The following is a 17,975-nucleotide window of genomic DNA, read 5'->3' on the forward strand; positions in this document are numbered from 1 at the left end:
GTGTGTGTGTGTGTATCTGTAGTGAAATAGAAACATACAAGAGAAATAATAAACATCAGCTTCACCACACTAGTTACCTCTGGGGAGAGTTAAGGTAAACAGAATGAGGAAGGAGTAATATAGGAACCTTGGTGATATCTGTAATGCTTTATATTACACAACTTATATAATTATGTAGTAATATTAATATGAAGGAATTCAGAAGAGCTAGGTTGCAAGTACACAGATGTTCATTTTATTATTCTTTGTATCTCTTCCACAAGCTTAAAATATTTCATGTTAAAAGGAAGTTAAAGTTAGCTCAGAGACTGAACCAGCACCAAATACATGCACCAAAGCAACCAGTTACTTGGTCAGGGTTGCTCAGTGTTTCTCAACCAGGAGTCCAAATGATGTTCCAATTAAAAGACAGTAATGGTATCTATTAAAAGAGACGCATAAGACATGATATTTAAATACATTTTAGGGAAGGGTATGAAATGAACCTAATTCTGCAAATTTGCCACAAGATCATCTTGCTAAACCTTCTGATTAAAATCCTTGTATAGGGGAAATCCAGGAAGATGGCGGAAGGGTAAGACGCGGAGATCACCTTCCTCCCCACAGATACACCAGAAATACATCTACACGTGGAACAACTCCTACAGAACACCTACTGAACGCTGGCAGAAGACCTCAGACCTCCCAAAAGGCAAGAAACTCCCCACGTACCTGGGTAGGGCAAAAGAAAAAAGAATAAAGAGAGACAAAAGAATAGGGATGGGACCTGCACCAGTGGGTAGGAGCTGTGACGGAGGAAAGGTTTCCACACACTAGGAAGCCCCTTCGCGGGCGGAGACTGCGGGTGGCAGAGGGGGGAAGCTTCGGAGCCGAGGAGGAGAGCGCAGCAACAGGGGCGCGGAAGGCAAAGCGGAGAGATTCCTGCACAGAGGATCGGTGCGACCAGCACTCACCAGCCCGAGAGGCTTGTCTGCTCACCGGCTGGGGCGGGCGGGGACTGGGAGCTGAGGCTCGGGCTTCAGTCGGAGCAAAGGGAGAGGACTGGGGTTGGCAGCGTGAACACAGCCTGCAGGGGGTTAGTGCACCACGGCTAGCCAGGAGGGAGTCCGGGGAACAGTCTAGACCTGTCGAAGAAGCAAGAGACTTTTTCCTCCCTCTTTGTTTCCTGGTGTGCAAGGATAGGGGATTAAGAGCGCTGCTTAAAGGACCTCCAGAGACAGGCGCGAGCCGCGGCTAACAGCGCGGATCCCAGAGACGGGCATGAGACGCTAAGGCTGCTGCTGCCGCCACCAAGAAGTCTGTGTGCGAACATAGGTCACTATCCACACCACCCCTCCCAGGAGCCTGTGCAGCCGCCACTGCCAGGGTCCCAGGATCCAGGGACAACTTCCCCGGGAGAACGCACGGCACGCCTCAGGATGGTGCAACGTCATGCTGGACTCTGCCGCCGCAGGCTCACCCCGCACTCCGTACCCCTCCCTCCCCCTGGCCTGAGTGAGCAAGAGCCCCTGAATCAGCCGCTCCTTTAACCCCGTCCTGTCTCAGCGAAGAACAGATGCCCTCCAGCGACCTACACGCAGAGGCGGGGCCAAATCCAAAGCTGAGCCCGGAGAGCTGTGAGAACAAAGAAGAGAAGGGGAAATCCCTCCCAGCCACATCAGAAGCAGCGGATTAAAGCTCCACAATCAATTTGACGTACCTGCATCTGTGGAATACCTGAATAGACAACGAATCATCCCAAATTGAGAGGGTGGATTTTGAAAGCAAGATTTATTATTTTTTCCCCTTTTCCTCTTTTTGTGAGTGTGTATGTGTATGCTTCTGTGTGAGATTTTGTCTGAATAGCTTTGCTTTCACCATTTGTCCTAGGGTTCTATCCGTCCTTTTTGTTTTTTACTTTTTAAAAAAAATTTGTTTAATAATTATTTTTTATTTCAATAACTTTATTTTATTTTATCTTACTTTATTTTCTTTTGTCCTCTTTCTTTCTTTCTTTCTACTTTTTCTCCATTTTATTTCGAGCCGTGTGGATGAAAGGCTCTTGGTGCTGCAGCCAGGAGTCAGTGCTGTGCCTCTGAGGTGGGAGAGCCAACTTCAGGACACTGGTCCACAAGAGACTTCCCAGTTCCACATAATATCAAATGGCGAAAATCTTCCAGAGATCTCCATATCAACACCAACACCCAGCTTCACTCAACAACCAGCAAGCTACAGTGCTGGACACCCTATGCCAAACAACTAGCAAGACAGGAACACAAGCCCACCCATTAGCAGAGAGGCTGCCTAAAATCATAATAAGTCCACAGACACCCCAAAACACACCACCAGATGTGGACCTGCCCACCAGAAAGACAACATCCAGCCTCATCCACCAGAACACAGGCACTAGTCACCTCCACCAGGAAGCCTACACAACCCACTGAACCAACTTTAGCCACTGGGGACAGACACCAAAAACAACGGGAACTACAAACCTGCAACCTGCAAAAAGGAGACCCCAAACACAGTAAGATAAGCAAAATGAGAAGGCAAAAAAACACACAGCAGATGAAGGAGCAAGATAAAAACCCACCAGACCTAACAAATGAAGAGGAAATACGCAGTCTACCTGAAAAGTAATTCAGAATAATGATAGTAAAGATGATCCAAAATCTTGGAAATAGAATGGAGAAAATTCAAGAAACATTTAACAAGGACCTAGAAGAACTAAAGACGAAACAAGCAACGATGAACAACACAATAAATGAAATTAAAAATACTCTAGAAGGGATCAATAGCAGAATAACTGAGGCAGAACGGATAAGTGACCTGGAAGATAAAATAGTGGAAATAACTACTGCAGAGCAGAATAAAGAAAAAAGAATGAAAAGAACTGAGGACAGTCTCACAGACCTCTGAGACAACATTAAGTGCACCAACATTCAAATTATAGGGGTTCCAGAAGAAGAGAAAAAGAAAGGGACTGAGAAAATATTTGAAGAGATTATAGTTGAAAACTTCCCTAATATGGGAAAGGAAATAGTTAATCAAGTCCAGGAAGCACAGAGTCCCATACAGGATAAATCCAAGGAGAAACACGCCAAGGCACATATTAATCAAACTGTCAAAAATTAAATACAAAGAAAACATATTAAAAGCAGCAAGGGAAAAACAACAAATAACACACAAGGGGATCCCCATAAGGTTTACAGCTGATCTTTCAGCAGACACTCTGCAAGCCAGAAGGGACTGGCAGGACATATTTAAAGTGATGAAGGAGAAAAACCTACAACCAAGATTACTCTACCCAGCAAGGATCTCATTCAGATTTGATGGAGAAATTAAAACCTTTACAGACAAGCAAAAGCTGAGAGAGTTCAGCACCACCAAACCAGCTTTACAACAAATGCTAAAGGATCTTCTCTAGGCAAGAAACACAAGAGAAGGAAAAGATCTACAATAACAAACCCAAAACAATTAAGAAAATGGGAATAGGAACATACATATCAATAATTACCTTAAATGTAAATGGATTAAATGCTCCCACCAAAAGACACAGACTGGCTAAATGGATACAAAAACAAGACCCATATATATGCTGTCTACAAGAGACCCACTTCAGACCTAGAGACACATACAGACTGAAAGTGAGGGGATGGAAAAAGGTATTCCATCCAAATGGAAACCAAAAGAAAGCTGGAGTAGCAATTCTCATATCAGACAAAATCGACTTTAAAATAAAGACTATTACAAGAGACATAGAAGGACACTACATAATGATCAAGGGGTCAATCCAAGAAGAAGATATAACAATTGTAAATATTTATGCACCCAACATAGGAGCACCTCAATACATAAGGCAAATAATAACAGCCATAAAAGGGGAAATCGACAGTAATACATTCATAGTAGGGGACTTTAACACCCCACTTTCACCAATGGACAGATCATCCAAAATGAAAATAAATAAGGAAACACAAGCTTTAAATGATTCATTAAAGGAGATGGACTTAATTGATATTTATAGGACATTCCAGCAACAGAATACACATTTTTCTCAAGTGCTCATGGAACATTCTCCAGGATAGATCATATCTTGGGGTCACAAATCAAGCCCTGGTAAATTTAAGAAAATTGAAATTGTATCAAGTATCTTTTCCGACTACAACTCTATGAGACTAGATATCAATTACAGGAAAAGATCTGTAAAAAATACAAACACATGGAGGCTAAACAATACACTACTTAATAAAGAAGTGATCACTGAAGAAATCAAAGAGGAAATAAAAAAATACCTAGAAACAAATGACTGGAGACATGACAACCCAAAACCTATGGGATGCAGCAAAAGCAGTTCTAAGAAGGAAGTTTGTAACAATACAACCCTACCTTAAGAAACAGGAAACATCTCGAATAAACAACCTAACCTTGCACCTAAAGCAATTAGAGAAAGAAGAACAAAAAAACCCCAAAGTTAGCAGAAGGAAAGAAATCATAAAGATCAGATCAGAAATAAATGAAAAAGAAATGAAGGAAATGATAGCAAAGATCAATAAAACTAAAAGCTGGTTCTTTGAGAACATAAACAAAATTGATAAACCATTAGCCAGACTCATCAAGAAAAAAAGGGAGAAGACTCAAATCAATAAAATTAGAAATGAAGAAGGAGAAGTAACAACTGACACTGCAGAAATACAAAAGATCATGAGAGATTACCACAAGCAACACTATGCCAATAAAATGGACAACCTGGAAGAAATGAACAAATTCTTAGAAATGCACAACCTGACAAGACTGAATCAGTAAGAAATAGAAAATATGAACAGACCAATCACAAGCACTGAAATTGAAACTGTGATTAAAAATCTTCCAACAGGGCTTCCCTGGTGGCGCAGTAGTTGAGAGTCCGCCTGCCGATGCAGGGGACACGGGTTCATGCCCTGGTCCTGGAAGATCCCACATGCCGTGTTGCGGCTGGGCCCGTGAAGCTATGGCCACTGAGCCTGCGCGTCTGGAGCCTGTGCTCCGCAACGGGAAAGGCCACAGCAGCGAGAGGCCCGCGTACCGCAAAAAAAAAAAAAAAAAAATCCTCCAACAAACAAAAGCCCAGGACCAGATGCCTTCACAGGCGAATTCTATCAAACATTTAGAGAAGAGCTAACACCTATCCTTCTCAAACTCTTCCAAAATATAGCAGAGGGAGGAGCACTCCCAAACTCATTCTACGAGGCCACCATCACCTTGATACCAAAACCAGAAAAGGAAGTCACAAAGAAAGAAAACTACAGGCCAATATCACTGAGGAACATAGATGCAAAAATCCTCAACAAAATACTAGCAAACAGAATCCAACAGCACATTAAAAGGATCATACACCATGATCAAGTGGGGTTTATTCCAGGAATGCAAGCATTCTTCAATGTACGCAAATCAATCAACATGATACACCATATTAACAAACTGAAGGAGAAAAACCATATGGTCATCTCAATAGATGCAAAGAAAGCTTTTGACAAAATTCAACACCGATTTATGATAAAAACCCTGCAGAAAGTAGGCATAGAGGGAACTTTCCTCAACATAATAAAATCCATATATGACAAACCCACAGCCAGCATCATCCTCAATGGTGGAAAAACTGAAAGCATTTCCACTAAGATCAGGAACAAGACAAGGTTGCCCACTCTCACCACTCTTATTCAACATAGTTTTGGAAGTTTTAGCCATATCAATCAGAGAAGAAAAGGAAATAAAAGGAATCAAATTGGAAAAGAAGAAGTAAAGCTGTCACTGTTTGCAGATGACATGATACTATACATAGAGAATCCTAAAGATGCCACCAGAAAACTACTAGGGCTAATCAATGAATTTGGTAAAGTAGCAGGATACAAAATTAATGCACAGAAATATATGACACTCCTATACACTAATGATGAAAAATCTGAAAGTGAAATCAAGAAAACACTCCCATTTACCATTGCAACAAAAAGAATAAAATATCTAGGAATAAACCTACCTAAGGAGACAAAAGACCTGTATGCAGAAAATTATAAGACACTGATGAAAGAAATTAAAGATGATACAAATAGATGAAGAGATATACCATGTTCTTGGATTGGAAGAATCAACATTGTGAAAATTACTATACTACCCAAAGCAATCTACAGATTCAATGCAATCCCTATCAAACTACCAGTGGCATTTTTCACAAAACTAGAACAAAAAATTTCACAATTTGTATGGAAACACAAAAGACCCCGAATAGCCAAAGCAATCTTGAGAACGAAAAACGGAGCTGGAGGAATCAGGCTCCCTGACTTCAGACTACACTACAAAGCTACAGTAATCAAGACAGTATGGTACTGGCACAAGAACAGAAATATAGATCAATGGAACAGGATAGAAAGCCAAGAGATAAACGCACACACATATGGTCACCTTACCTTTGATAAAGGAGGCAGGAATGTACAGTGGAGAAAGGATAGCCTCTTCAATAAGTGGTGCTGGGAAAACTAGACAGGTACATGTAAAAGTATGAGATTAGAACACTCCCTAACACCATACATAAAAATAAGCTCAAAATGGATTAAAGACCTAAATGTAAGGCCAGAAACTATCAAACTCTTAGAGGAAAACATAGGCAGAACACTCTATGACATAAATCACAGCGAGATCCTTTTGACCCACCTCCTAGAGAAATGGAAATAAAAACAAAAAATAAACAAATGGGACCTAATGAAACTTCAAAGCTTTTGCACAGCAAAGGAAACCATCAACAAGACCAAAAGACAACCCTCAGAATGGAAGAAAATATTTGCAAATGAAGCAACTGACAAAGGATTAACCTCCAAAATTTACAAGCAGCTCATGCAGCTCAACAACAAAAAAACAAACAGCCCAATCCAAAAATGGGCAGAAGACCTAAATAGACAGTTCTCCAAAGAAGATATACAGACTGCCAACAAACACATGAAAGAATCCTCAACATCATTAATCATTAGAGAAATGCAAATCAAAACTACAATGAGATCTCATCTCTCACCGGTCAGAATGGCCATCATCAAAAAATCTAGAAACAATAAATTCTGGAGAGGGTGTGGAGAAAAGGGAACACTCTTGCACTGCTGGTGGGAATGTGAATTGGTACAGCACTATGGAGGACAGTATGGAGGTTCCTTAAAAAACTACAAATAGAACTACCATATGACCCAGCAATCCCACTACTTGGCATATACCCTGAGAAAACCATAATTCAAAAAGAGTCATGTACCAAAATGCTCATTGCAGCTCTATTTACAATAGCCAGGAGATGGAAACAACCTAAGTGTCCATCATCGGATGAATGGATAAAGAAGATGTGGCACATATATACAATGGAATATTACTCAGCCATAAAAAGAAACGAAATTGAGTTATTTGTAGTGAGGTGGATGGACCTAGAGTCTGTCATACAGAGTGAAGTAAGTCAGAAAGAGAAAGACAAATACCGTATGCTAACACATATATATGGAATCTAAGAAAAAGAAATGTCATGAAGAACCTAGGGGTAAGACAGAAATAAAGACACAGACCTACTAGGGATGGACTTGAGGATATGGGGAGGGCTTGGAAGGGTAAGCTGTGACAAAGTGAGAGAGTGGCATGGGCATATATACACTACCAAACGTAAAATAGATAGCTAGTGGGAAGCAGCTGCATAGCACAGGGAGATCAGCTCGGTGCTTTGTGAGCACCCAGAGGGGTGGGATAGGGAGGGTGGGAGGGAGGGAGACGCAAGAGGGAAGAGATATGGGAGAAAAAAGAAAAATCCTTGTATAACTTTGCAAGATGTCTCCAGTATTTCAAAAACCAATGTGAAAGGGGAAAATTAAGTGACAATTACAGCCAATTTGGCCTTTTCATTCAATTTTGAAAAACCATCCACACAGGAAGTATGCTATTTGCAAAGGAATACTTACATACAGCTGAAAACCACTATCTTTTTATCATTTAGAAACAAAACACAAAAAAATTCTAAGAAATAATTTTTAAAGCACAAATGCATGAATAACAAACATGAGGACAGGAAAGTTGTCTATTTCTATAGTATAAAGCAGAGCCAAATACAATCTCTATTTTAATATATATTCGATCCCCAAACTAAATGTCACTTTTTATTTGTGTATAAATAATGCTTCTCCTTACTCAATTAATTTAAAATACATGTTAAAGAGGGAAAAGAAATTTTTCTTTTTATATTATGAATATCATTACAAACTGTATTCAAAATGTATGTTATAATGTTTAATAGGAAGTTACTTTTTACTATTTAAAATCACCTTATCAAAAATAGGATACATTTTTTAATGTGTAATTAAGGTAGTCCACAAGATTATACATTTTTGTGAAAGGATTTGTGAATCAAAAAATATAGGAAACACTGGTCAAGAGGTTACTTTTGTGTCCCTTAACAGCACCTGACACAATTTCAGCCTCTAATGCTTATAGGCTTATTAATAAACAAATTAGAAAATCCTTAATTAGAATGCAAAAAGTACCAAGAGGAATTAATTGGAAAATTCATTCAACTTAATAACTGTACACCGTTAATGTCAAATTCTAAAACAATAAAGAGGCAATTCAGCCATAACTAAAATTGACTTCTATAAGTGAAAGAGAATTCTAGATAAGTAAACACGTTAATAAATAGCCTGAATTAAGCTTCACTCAAAATGTACTTGAAAAAAAAAATGAAAAAAAAATGAAAAAAAAAATGTACTTGAAAAAACAGAAAACTTAAAGAATTAAAACCTGAAAGGATGAAATCAAACCACGGTCTCAGGTGTTAAAAGAAAAGCAGTTAAAGGGATATGACATCAATAAAAGGAGGAGAAAGAAAAAAGCAAGGTAAATAAAAGAAATTCACCCTAAGGAGGAAAAATTAGAAAAAGTCAGGCTAACAATAAAGGGCCAGTTTGAAAGTATAGGGAGAAAAGGAAAAATGGAAGGAAGAAAGCAACAAAACGAAGGATTAGATTAGTATACAACATATGAATAAGAGGCAGTTTTGCCATCATGCATTTGGGAAATCACAGAAAATAGTAAAGAGTATAAATGAGAAACAAGTTTCATAATAGGTTAGTGGCTGATGAATTTCTAGATACAATCATTAGGGAAAGTACAACCACAGTTTCATTTCAGTTTTAGGAACAAGATTGTATTTAAAGAGAAAAACCAATATGATTTCTGTTCAACCACGCTAACAGGTACCTACTTCTATATTTAATTCTCAAGATAAAGATAACCTACAAATTTATTAAATAAGTTAATCACAATTAGTAAAAACTGTTTTGATCATAAACATACTCTGCTTTTTTCCTATATATTTATCTGTCTTCTATACTGTAGTAAATAAAATGCATTTGCCTATCTTGGGAACCTTTCACAGAGGTAAAGTTTAAATGTCAGATACCTGCTTTCAAACATATTAGGCAATTATATTAAGACATTCATGCTAAATTTTTCTTTTTACTCAATAAACATATTTTTACCTTTTCATCTAAGTAAACTCTTCCAGGAATCAGCCAAAAGCTTGAAAGGTCTGTTATGTATTTTATATAAAGTTTCCACCCAAAATAACATAAATTCACACAACATAAGCACATATTTTGTTGATTCTTCCCATAATCCTCTCTTTTTTCCCTGTCACATATCAAGGGATGAATAACTGCCATTCAATGACTTGGCTCTCAACACAAAACAGTCTTCACTGCAGTAACCTCAACATTCCACATAGTGGGTCCCTCATGGAGTGAATTTCTGATAAACTGGGGGACCAGCATGATACGATATTTTCCAGACCATTCCCAAGTTTCATCATCAACACTTACTGAGTATTCACCAAACAGCAGGTTCTAAGAATAGGCAGCGATGTCACTGTCCTCACCCGCCCGGTACCGGCCCCACTTTCTGGTGACAGTGTGTTTTCCGTTTTCCTTCCCCTTTCTCAGTCCTTCCATCTATGAAGTTGGACCCTCATCCCCCAGCTCCAGAGAGGTACTCAACTCAGGTCTAATCAGTCAGAACATTCCCAGGACACTAGCCACAGTGACTGCTTCAGTAAAGGACAAGGGACCAACCAGCGAGACTCTCACTCTTCCTTATCTGTTACACGCTCCTAAGGAAAAGTTACTCTTTTCCAGTGTGATTTAGCTCCTGGAGACATCACATGAAGAGAGCCTGCCTGAAAGTGAGGCCAGTAAAGAGAGGAGAGAGACCAACTGGTCACCTGGATCTACCCACATATGAAGCCAACAATATCCCCTGGACTTTTCTGTCACATAAACCAATAAATCTCTCCCATTTTTTTCTCTTAAGCTTGTCTGAGTTGGGCATCTGTCACTAAAAGAACTTTGATAGAAATTGTATCCAATACAATTTACAAATAGAGTGACAATTAATGAGCCTCTGAATGTGAAACTAGATAAAAAGAGCTAAAGTACAGGGCAGTGAGAACAGCCTGATCCTGAGCTGAAAATTGGCAATCCCAGTTATGCAGTATCAAAGAAACAAGTTAAAACTACTGCCCGCGGTAACAGGGTTTGGATCATGTGCCCAACATGATTGGAACATTGGGAGATTCGGTATTAAAAAGTCAGTAATTTAGACCATGTTATCAATTCCAAGAGGATAAGGCCCAGGTAGGGGTAAAATAGGTGAAGGGGATTAAGAGTTACAAACAGCCAATTATAAAATAAATAAGCCACAGGGATGTAATATACAGCATAAGGAATATGGTCAATAATACTACAGTAATTTTGTATGGGAACAGATAGTTACTAAACTTATCATGGTGATCATTTCATAATGTACGCAAATGTCAGATCACTATGTAGTACACCTGAAACTAACATAATATTGTACATAAATTGTATTTCAATCACAAAACAAAACAGGGAATTCCCTGGTGGTCCAGTGGTTAGGACTCTGTGCTTTCAGGGCACGGGTTCAAACCCTGGTCAGGGAATTAAGATCCTGCAAGCTGTGCAGCACGGCCAAAATAAATAAAATAATAAAATACAAAAACAAAACAAGAGGATAAGGCCCAAACTCCTTGGTATGGAGTTTAATGATCTGGCCCTAGGTCCCTCTGTATGTTAGGAAGGTTTCTGAGCAAGACAGTGATACATGTTCTCAGGGGATTATATGACACAGGGTAGAATGTATTCTGGAGGTGCAAGAAACCAGCCAGGGTGCAACAGAGGCAGGTCAGCAATAAGGTGAAGGGCCAGGTGCACTAGGATGGCAGCAGGAAAAATGGAAAGGAACACATTTCTAAGACTTTAGAGAAGGGAGAACAAACAGAAGGAGCAAAAGATTACTCCTAAGTTTTGACCTTTGGTTATCTAAAGTAGAATTTGCTACTGAAATAAGGAAGTACAAAGGAAAACACTATTTTTTTCAATGAGGATAAGAAGTTTGGTCTTCGATGTGGCTTAGTATGAGGTGGACAGCACAACATCCCAATAAAGATGCCCAGCAAACAGTGGAAGACAAGACAATGAAATTCAGGAGAAATAAAAGGACAGAAGACAAACACGGCAGTCATATAGGTACAGATGACTTTTTTTTAAGTCATAAAGAATATATAGCAGAACTTCATTCCTTCATTCAACGATAGTTATTGAGCACTATGTCTCAGCCACTGCTCTAGGCTCTGGGAATATAACAGTGAGCAAAACAGATAAAAATTCCTGCCTCATGGAGCTTATATTCTACTGGGAAAAACAGACAGGTCTAAATTTGATTCATGAACATAAATTTAGGGCTTCAGGTTAATACTTCTTAGTAATTACTGTAAGCAAAATAAGTATTTATTTTACCTTCTTATATCAAATTTTATTTTCCAGAATTTTCACTTCACTAGTTAGAAAAACATATTTATGTCCTCAGGCCAGTAGCCAGACAGATTCAAGTAAATTAAGATTTTTTTTTTTTATGCTAGCTTTCCTATTGTAACAAACCTATTTTCCCTCCTTTGTTTCTCAGAGTGTTGGGATTATGTCAGCCCTTCCAAATAATGTCCATAAAGGATGACTCGACTCAGAAAAAATGAGAGGCCAAATGGTATAAAGGAAAGCATATGTTTGGGAATTAGACAAGGCCTGAGTTCAGATCTCAATTTTTCACAAGTTGTGTAACCTTGGGCAAGTTACTCTGTATCTCCAAGCTTCGGTTTACCCAACTGTGAAATGGGAATAACTTCACTCTAAGGATTAAAAAGAATAATTTCTAAAAGGCCCTTGACACAACACCTGGAAAAAATGGAGAAATGCTAGAAAAATGGAAGCAGCTACTGCTGCAACTATTACTACTACTATTACTGCAATGTGCTGTGCACAAAACAGATGCTGAATAAATGCCTTTCTTTTTCTTCTATAGACAGTATTAATATCATGGGCAACTATAAGGCTCTAATTCAGCAGGTTATTGTATTCTAACCTCCCAGAAGTTGTATACAGGAACTTAAAAGAATTAAATGCGTATTAATTTCATAAATGAGCTTAACATCTTTATTTTCTAACTTAATGTGATATATTTATCCTCCAAACAAAAGTTTCGATGGTGATATCACAAGTAGAAAAACATGATTACTGAATCACATAAAAATGAATGGAAGTGGCATTGCTTTAGAAATCATCCACCAAAGATTTCATAGTTATTTTTATTAAACTGACACCATTAACTTTATCCTCTGTAATTAATCATTTCTATAGTATCTTATATTTGGAAAAAAAATTAAGTGATTTTTCTAACTATAACCACACAATAATCCAAATTGTAAACAACACCCTCAGAGTTGTCCTGAAGATTAAATGGCACAATATACATGAAAATGCCTGATCCAGTCCGTGGCATGTAGTATGGACTCAGTATGATAACTTTAGTGAAATCTAACTCTCTTATTATCCTACATTCCTTTCAATTAATAAAAAGGACCTTATAACAGCAATTGTAACACAGGATTTATGGAACTAAAAGGCTTAAAAATCACACCAACCTAATGCTGACCCAAACCAGAAAGGTATTCATTCTAATGTCTCGAAGTTTAATAACAAAGAGGTTTGTAAGTTAAATCAAGACCCATACCAACACATAATAAAAACCAACATTTCACTCTTCCCCTAAAAAATCCTACAACTAAAAATTTAATGAAAGGTTTTTTTTAAAGCCTAGAAATGTAAGTTCCTCTTACTTTCACTTTTTTAAAATATTGCTTCTTTTTTTTTTAAGATTTATTATTTATTTATCTTTGGCTGCATCGGGTCTTAGTTGCAGCATGCAGGATCTTGGCTGAGGCATGTGGGATCTTTTGTTGGGCACACGGGCTTCACTCTAGTTGTGGTGTGTGGGTTTTCTCTCTCTAGTTGTGGTGTGCAGGTTCCAGAGCGCGTGGGCTCTGTAGTTTGCGGCATGCGGGCTCTCTAGTTGAGGTTTGCGAGCTCAGTAGTTGTGGTGTGGGCTTAGTTGCCCGTGGCATGGGGGAATCTTAGTTCCCTGACCAGGGATCGAACCTGCGTCCCCTGCATTGGAAGGTGGATTCTTTACCACTGCACCACCAGGGAAGTCCCTTACTTTCCTTTTTTTAAAATGCAAATTCCAGAATCCCACAAAATATAATGAAATTATCAGAATAAAGGTCATAACTCTTCGCCCAGGAAAGAGCACTGACACCAGCTGGAACTGGCTCAAGTGGAGTGTCCACAACAACCAGGAGTGCCCCTTCACTGACGGATGACGCCATTTGAGACAACCAGTGTCAGGACTGGATGTTCCCCCTAACAAGTAGCTTTTCTCCAATCCTCTGGACTGTCCACGTGAACACTTAGACCTGCTTTCTCTATATGTAGATGACTCCAATACTTACACCTGTCCCACAAGGTAGAAACCCTGTAAACACTCCAATCTCAGTATGTGCAAAATTAAACATCTCAAATCTGCTCCTCCTGTGTCCCTGTGTCTGTTAATGGTAACACCGTCCTCTCAATCAACTAAGATAGGATCTAGTTTTCTTTCCTTCACCATCCCCCTCTCTCTTCCCAAGAGCAAGCCAGTTTCAAAGAAAGATCTGTCATTCACCTCTACAATACCACCGAGCACCTAACCCTGCCTCCATTCCCACAGCTTATCTCAAGTTCTCGTTACTGCTGTCCTGACCCATGTCAACAGTTCCAATCTAGTTGCCCACCATCTCTCATGCTTAAAGTGAGTCCACCTTCTCTGAACATTAGACAGACTGATCTAGCTATATATATCCCTCCCCACCCTGTGGGCCCCCACGGTCTACTAAGGCATCCCAGATTTTCAGAACTTGAAGAACTCTCCTCTGACCCAACCATCCATTCACTTGATCGTGGAAGTTCCTCAAATTCAAAATGGTCTGGCCCCATCTTCAAAGGCCATTCCTGCTCTGGCGCCAATCTAAAAGCCTGTAATGTCATGAAAACAAGATGAACTATGCTATTCTACTGCTCACAGGCTAAAGGTCAAAATTCTCAACCCAACCAACAGGGCTCCACAAGGCCTGGCTCCTATCTCACCAGTCTTGCTCCCCTTTGCTCTCTCTGCTCCAGCCACCTGGCTTTCTATCCATCCTGCCATGATCCCTCTCATCTCCAAGCCTCTGTACGTACTGGACCCTCAGCACCCCACCTCCCATGTAGGTGGTGGCATTTCACCCTTCAGATCTCAACTCAAAAGCCACTTATTCAGACACTAACCTTACCTTTCCAAACTAAATCAAGTCCTCCGTTTGCCCCCTCCTATTCACTTCCATAGCTTTAAGAAAAATCATAAGAAACTGATTACTGTTCCCAAGCTAGAATGTAAGCTCCGTAAGAGCAGGACTGTGTCTGTCTCGTTAACCACTGTAATCTCATAACCCAACCCAGAGTAGCCCTCAACAAGTTTGTGTAGATTAATGTAGTTCATAAACCAGAACCACATTACCCAGAACCCTAAGTAAAGGTACAAGGCTGGCCCTACAGTACACTAGTCTTGAAATCACTTGCTTTCTCCATAACGACAAAGAGCTCAGCTCTTCAACGTCCTCCGTGTTCCCCTGAAGATCTGACATTACGTGAGTCTATAATTCTACGGTTCCAAACTTCTCTCTCGCAATTCTCTTCTATATACCCTGGCACTAGCAATACTTTACTTTCTGGTCTCCACAATTTTGTTTGCATCCTTTGTTCCATCTGAAATTTTTTTCCCAGTGCCACACTTCCAAATCCTACTATCCTCAAGTACTCAAATCCAACGTCACCTCCTCCTCAAAATATCCCTTGTACCCCCTCAGCTAGTCACACCCTCTCTGCCCCTGAATTCCCACAGGTTCTCCCTTACCTCATTCAGGTCTCAGATCAAATGTCACTTCAAATGAGTGCCTTCTCCTAAAGTTACCAACTGGTTATAATTGTCTATCAGGCCATCCTGACTTACCTTCTTGACAGCACTTACCATTACCTAAAATTATTTGTTCTTTTCTTTCACTTATTTATTTACTTCTTGTCTGTCTCCCCACTAGAATGTAAGATCTATGAGAGCAGGGACCCTGCCTGTCTTGTTCTTCATATTTCCCCACTCTTCCCTATCTGACATCAAAAAAATTCAGTAAATATCTGCCAAAAGCATGAATGACTCTGTAGCCCTTATGATTATGGTTATCTATGTACAAATCTTTCTCTAGCTATATTCCAAACTCCTTGTGGACTAGGCCAAAGTCTGGCTAATCTATTTGTTTGTATTACCCAGAAATCCTTGCACAACTAAAGCAAATAATAGTTAACTACTAATTAATTAATGAGTGATCTCTCCAAGAGGTACTGCCCTGAACCAGGCCAACTCAGAACTCCATATTCTCCAGAAACCAGGGCAAACAGGAACCTCCTTCGATGCCCTCTCCATGACAGACCTTGTTCCAATCCGCCTCCTCCAGTGAGCTTCCAAAGGCTAGTTTCTTCACTTTCCTTTAGCCAATAACCGATGGTTCTTCTATCTCTAATATCTCACAATCCTACCCTTTTCCCTTCTATCTCCAGACAACGAAGCTCTCCCAGGGCCCTGTTTCTTCGGAGTACCCCACATCTCCAATCAGTCCAGGAACTCATCAGGCTCTAGAGAACGAAGGGATGTTCCAAAGAAATGTTTAAGGAAGACTGGCTCTCTCACCTTTTCTTTTATACCTCGTTTTTCCAAAAGAGGCCCAGTTTCAGAGACTGGCTTTGAAACTCTTCGGGATCCTAAGCTTTCGTCCCATGTAGTCCGCCGCGCCCAAACCCCTTTGGGGTGCCCCCACCCTTGCCTCGAACCTTTTCAACTTCTCTTACAGGAAGACCCCAGGCCAGAGACGATGACCTCCCAGGAAGCAAATGGTCCTCAAACACCATGGGGCGGCCCTATCCCCCCCACTTTCTGTCGGGCAGCCGCCTCCGGCCTGGGGCCGTCTCGAGCGGCCCTTAAGCCTCGGCCTCTGGCTGAGCCCTACCCTCCGACACCCCCCCCCCCACACCACTCACCTGAAGCGGCCCCCGCAGTGCTGGCATTGCTCGCCCACCCAGCCGGCGGGGCAGACGCACTGACCAGTGCCAGGATTGCAGCGGCCGCCGTTGACACAGGGCCGGTCGCATTCCTTGGCCTCTGCTGAGGCTGAGCCCGACACCGCCATCGCTGCCGCCGCGGCCTCAGCCGCCCAGGGAAGCAGCAGCAGCGGCGGGAGCAGCAGCAACAGCAGCAGCCGCCGCCGCCGCCGTGGGAGGCGCAGCCGGGTCCCCAGCCCTGGCCTCCCAGCCCTGGTCGCGTCCCAGTCCCGGCACCGCCTGCTGTTCCTGCTCCCGGGCGCTGGCGTCGCCACCGTCCTCCTCCTCAGCCTCGCCTCAGTCGCCGCCGCCGCCGCCACCATCTTCCCGGGGCTGAGACGGTGCCCCACGAACACATATACATACACACACACACACACACACACACACAAACACACTCACACACACACACAAACACGCGCGCGCGCGCGCACACCACAGGGCACAACCGGCTCGCCTTCCCCTGGCCGTGCGGGGCGGGGCTGTGCGGACGGTGGCTCGGGCGGTCAATCCTGAGGGCGGGGCGGGAGCTGCGCGGGACGAGGGGTCGGCGCATGCGTGCGTGGGCGGGGCACGCGGCCCTGGAGGCAGACCTCTAACGCGGATCCTGGGATAAGGCGAGGCCTTTCCGACCTCTAACGAAGCGCACTAGTGCTCTAGTTTTATCCCTTAGCCCGGCGAGGCAGACCCTGAGTAGCGGTCCTGAAGCACCCTTTTCCCGTTCGCTGCCTCGGATCCGGTCCCTCTGCTAACCAAGCCAGCAGAGTTGAGCGCTGCGGTCCCGAAGACCCCGGCGCCGGTCATCGCTCTACCCCAACTCTCGCTGCGGGGCAGAAAGGGCCTAGGAGTCACCGTCGTGGTGTGACGCTAAGTGCGGTACTGTAGCAGTGCTGCCTTTGAGCTTCTGCTTTGTCCTCTGTAGTATAGGGTTAACGAAGTAACACCTGTGTTAAGAACCTAGCGCATTGGCTATGCTCAATAAATGCCTAGAAGTGAAGACACAGTGCGCCTCCCTTGATACAGGCTGATTAAGTAGCAGACCAGACCACACACCTTTAATCCTGTACAGGAAGTTTGAGGTTACCTTGCTCCCCGCTATTTGCCCTCCAATCATCTCTGAAGAAAGGGCAGCATAAAATTAGGAACTGGAGCATCCCCCCTCTCCCCCCCTCATACACAGTTCTGCTCCTGGAGCCCTTCTTGTCAGGTAGTTCGTTACTTTGGTGCCCCCCAGTGAAACATGCCTCCTGGCAGTACAACCTTGTGTGGTCCCTGACCCTGGAATCTGGACAGACCTGTGACTCGATTTAACTGAAGAAGAATGTGGGGCAAGTGATGATGTGCCAGTTCCAGTTCTGAGCCTTTAAGAACAACCTAGCA

At 41.8% G+C, this 17,975-nt stretch overlaps 1 protein-coding gene across 5 annotated transcripts in view; it reads right to left on the minus strand.

Annotated features, from left to right (window-relative positions):
• Window positions 1–17,061, minus strand: part of ATRN (attractin) — a 175,812-nt gene extending 158,751 nt beyond the window's left edge. For 4 of the 5 annotated variants that reach the window (XR_004522188.2, XM_019950676.3, XM_019950677.3 and 1 more), the window contains exon 1: window positions 16,536–17,060. Coding sequence is in view for 4 of the 5 variants with exons in the window: in XM_019950676.3 (XP_019806235.1) it covers window positions 16,536–16,918 (383 nt within the window). In the remaining variant the exon portion in view is untranslated. Of the gene's footprint in view, window positions 1–16,535 lie in introns of all 5 variants that reach the window. The other variant, XM_019950678.3, reaches the window with a different exon arrangement.
• Between the last annotated feature and the right edge of the window lie 914 nt (window positions 17,062–17,975).

The sequence above is a fragment of the Tursiops truncatus genome, chromosome 15, assembly GCF_011762595.2.
Source record: "Tursiops truncatus isolate mTurTru1 chromosome 15, mTurTru1.mat.Y, whole genome shotgun sequence".
NCBI lineage: Eukaryota > Metazoa > Chordata > Mammalia > Artiodactyla > Delphinidae > Tursiops > Tursiops truncatus.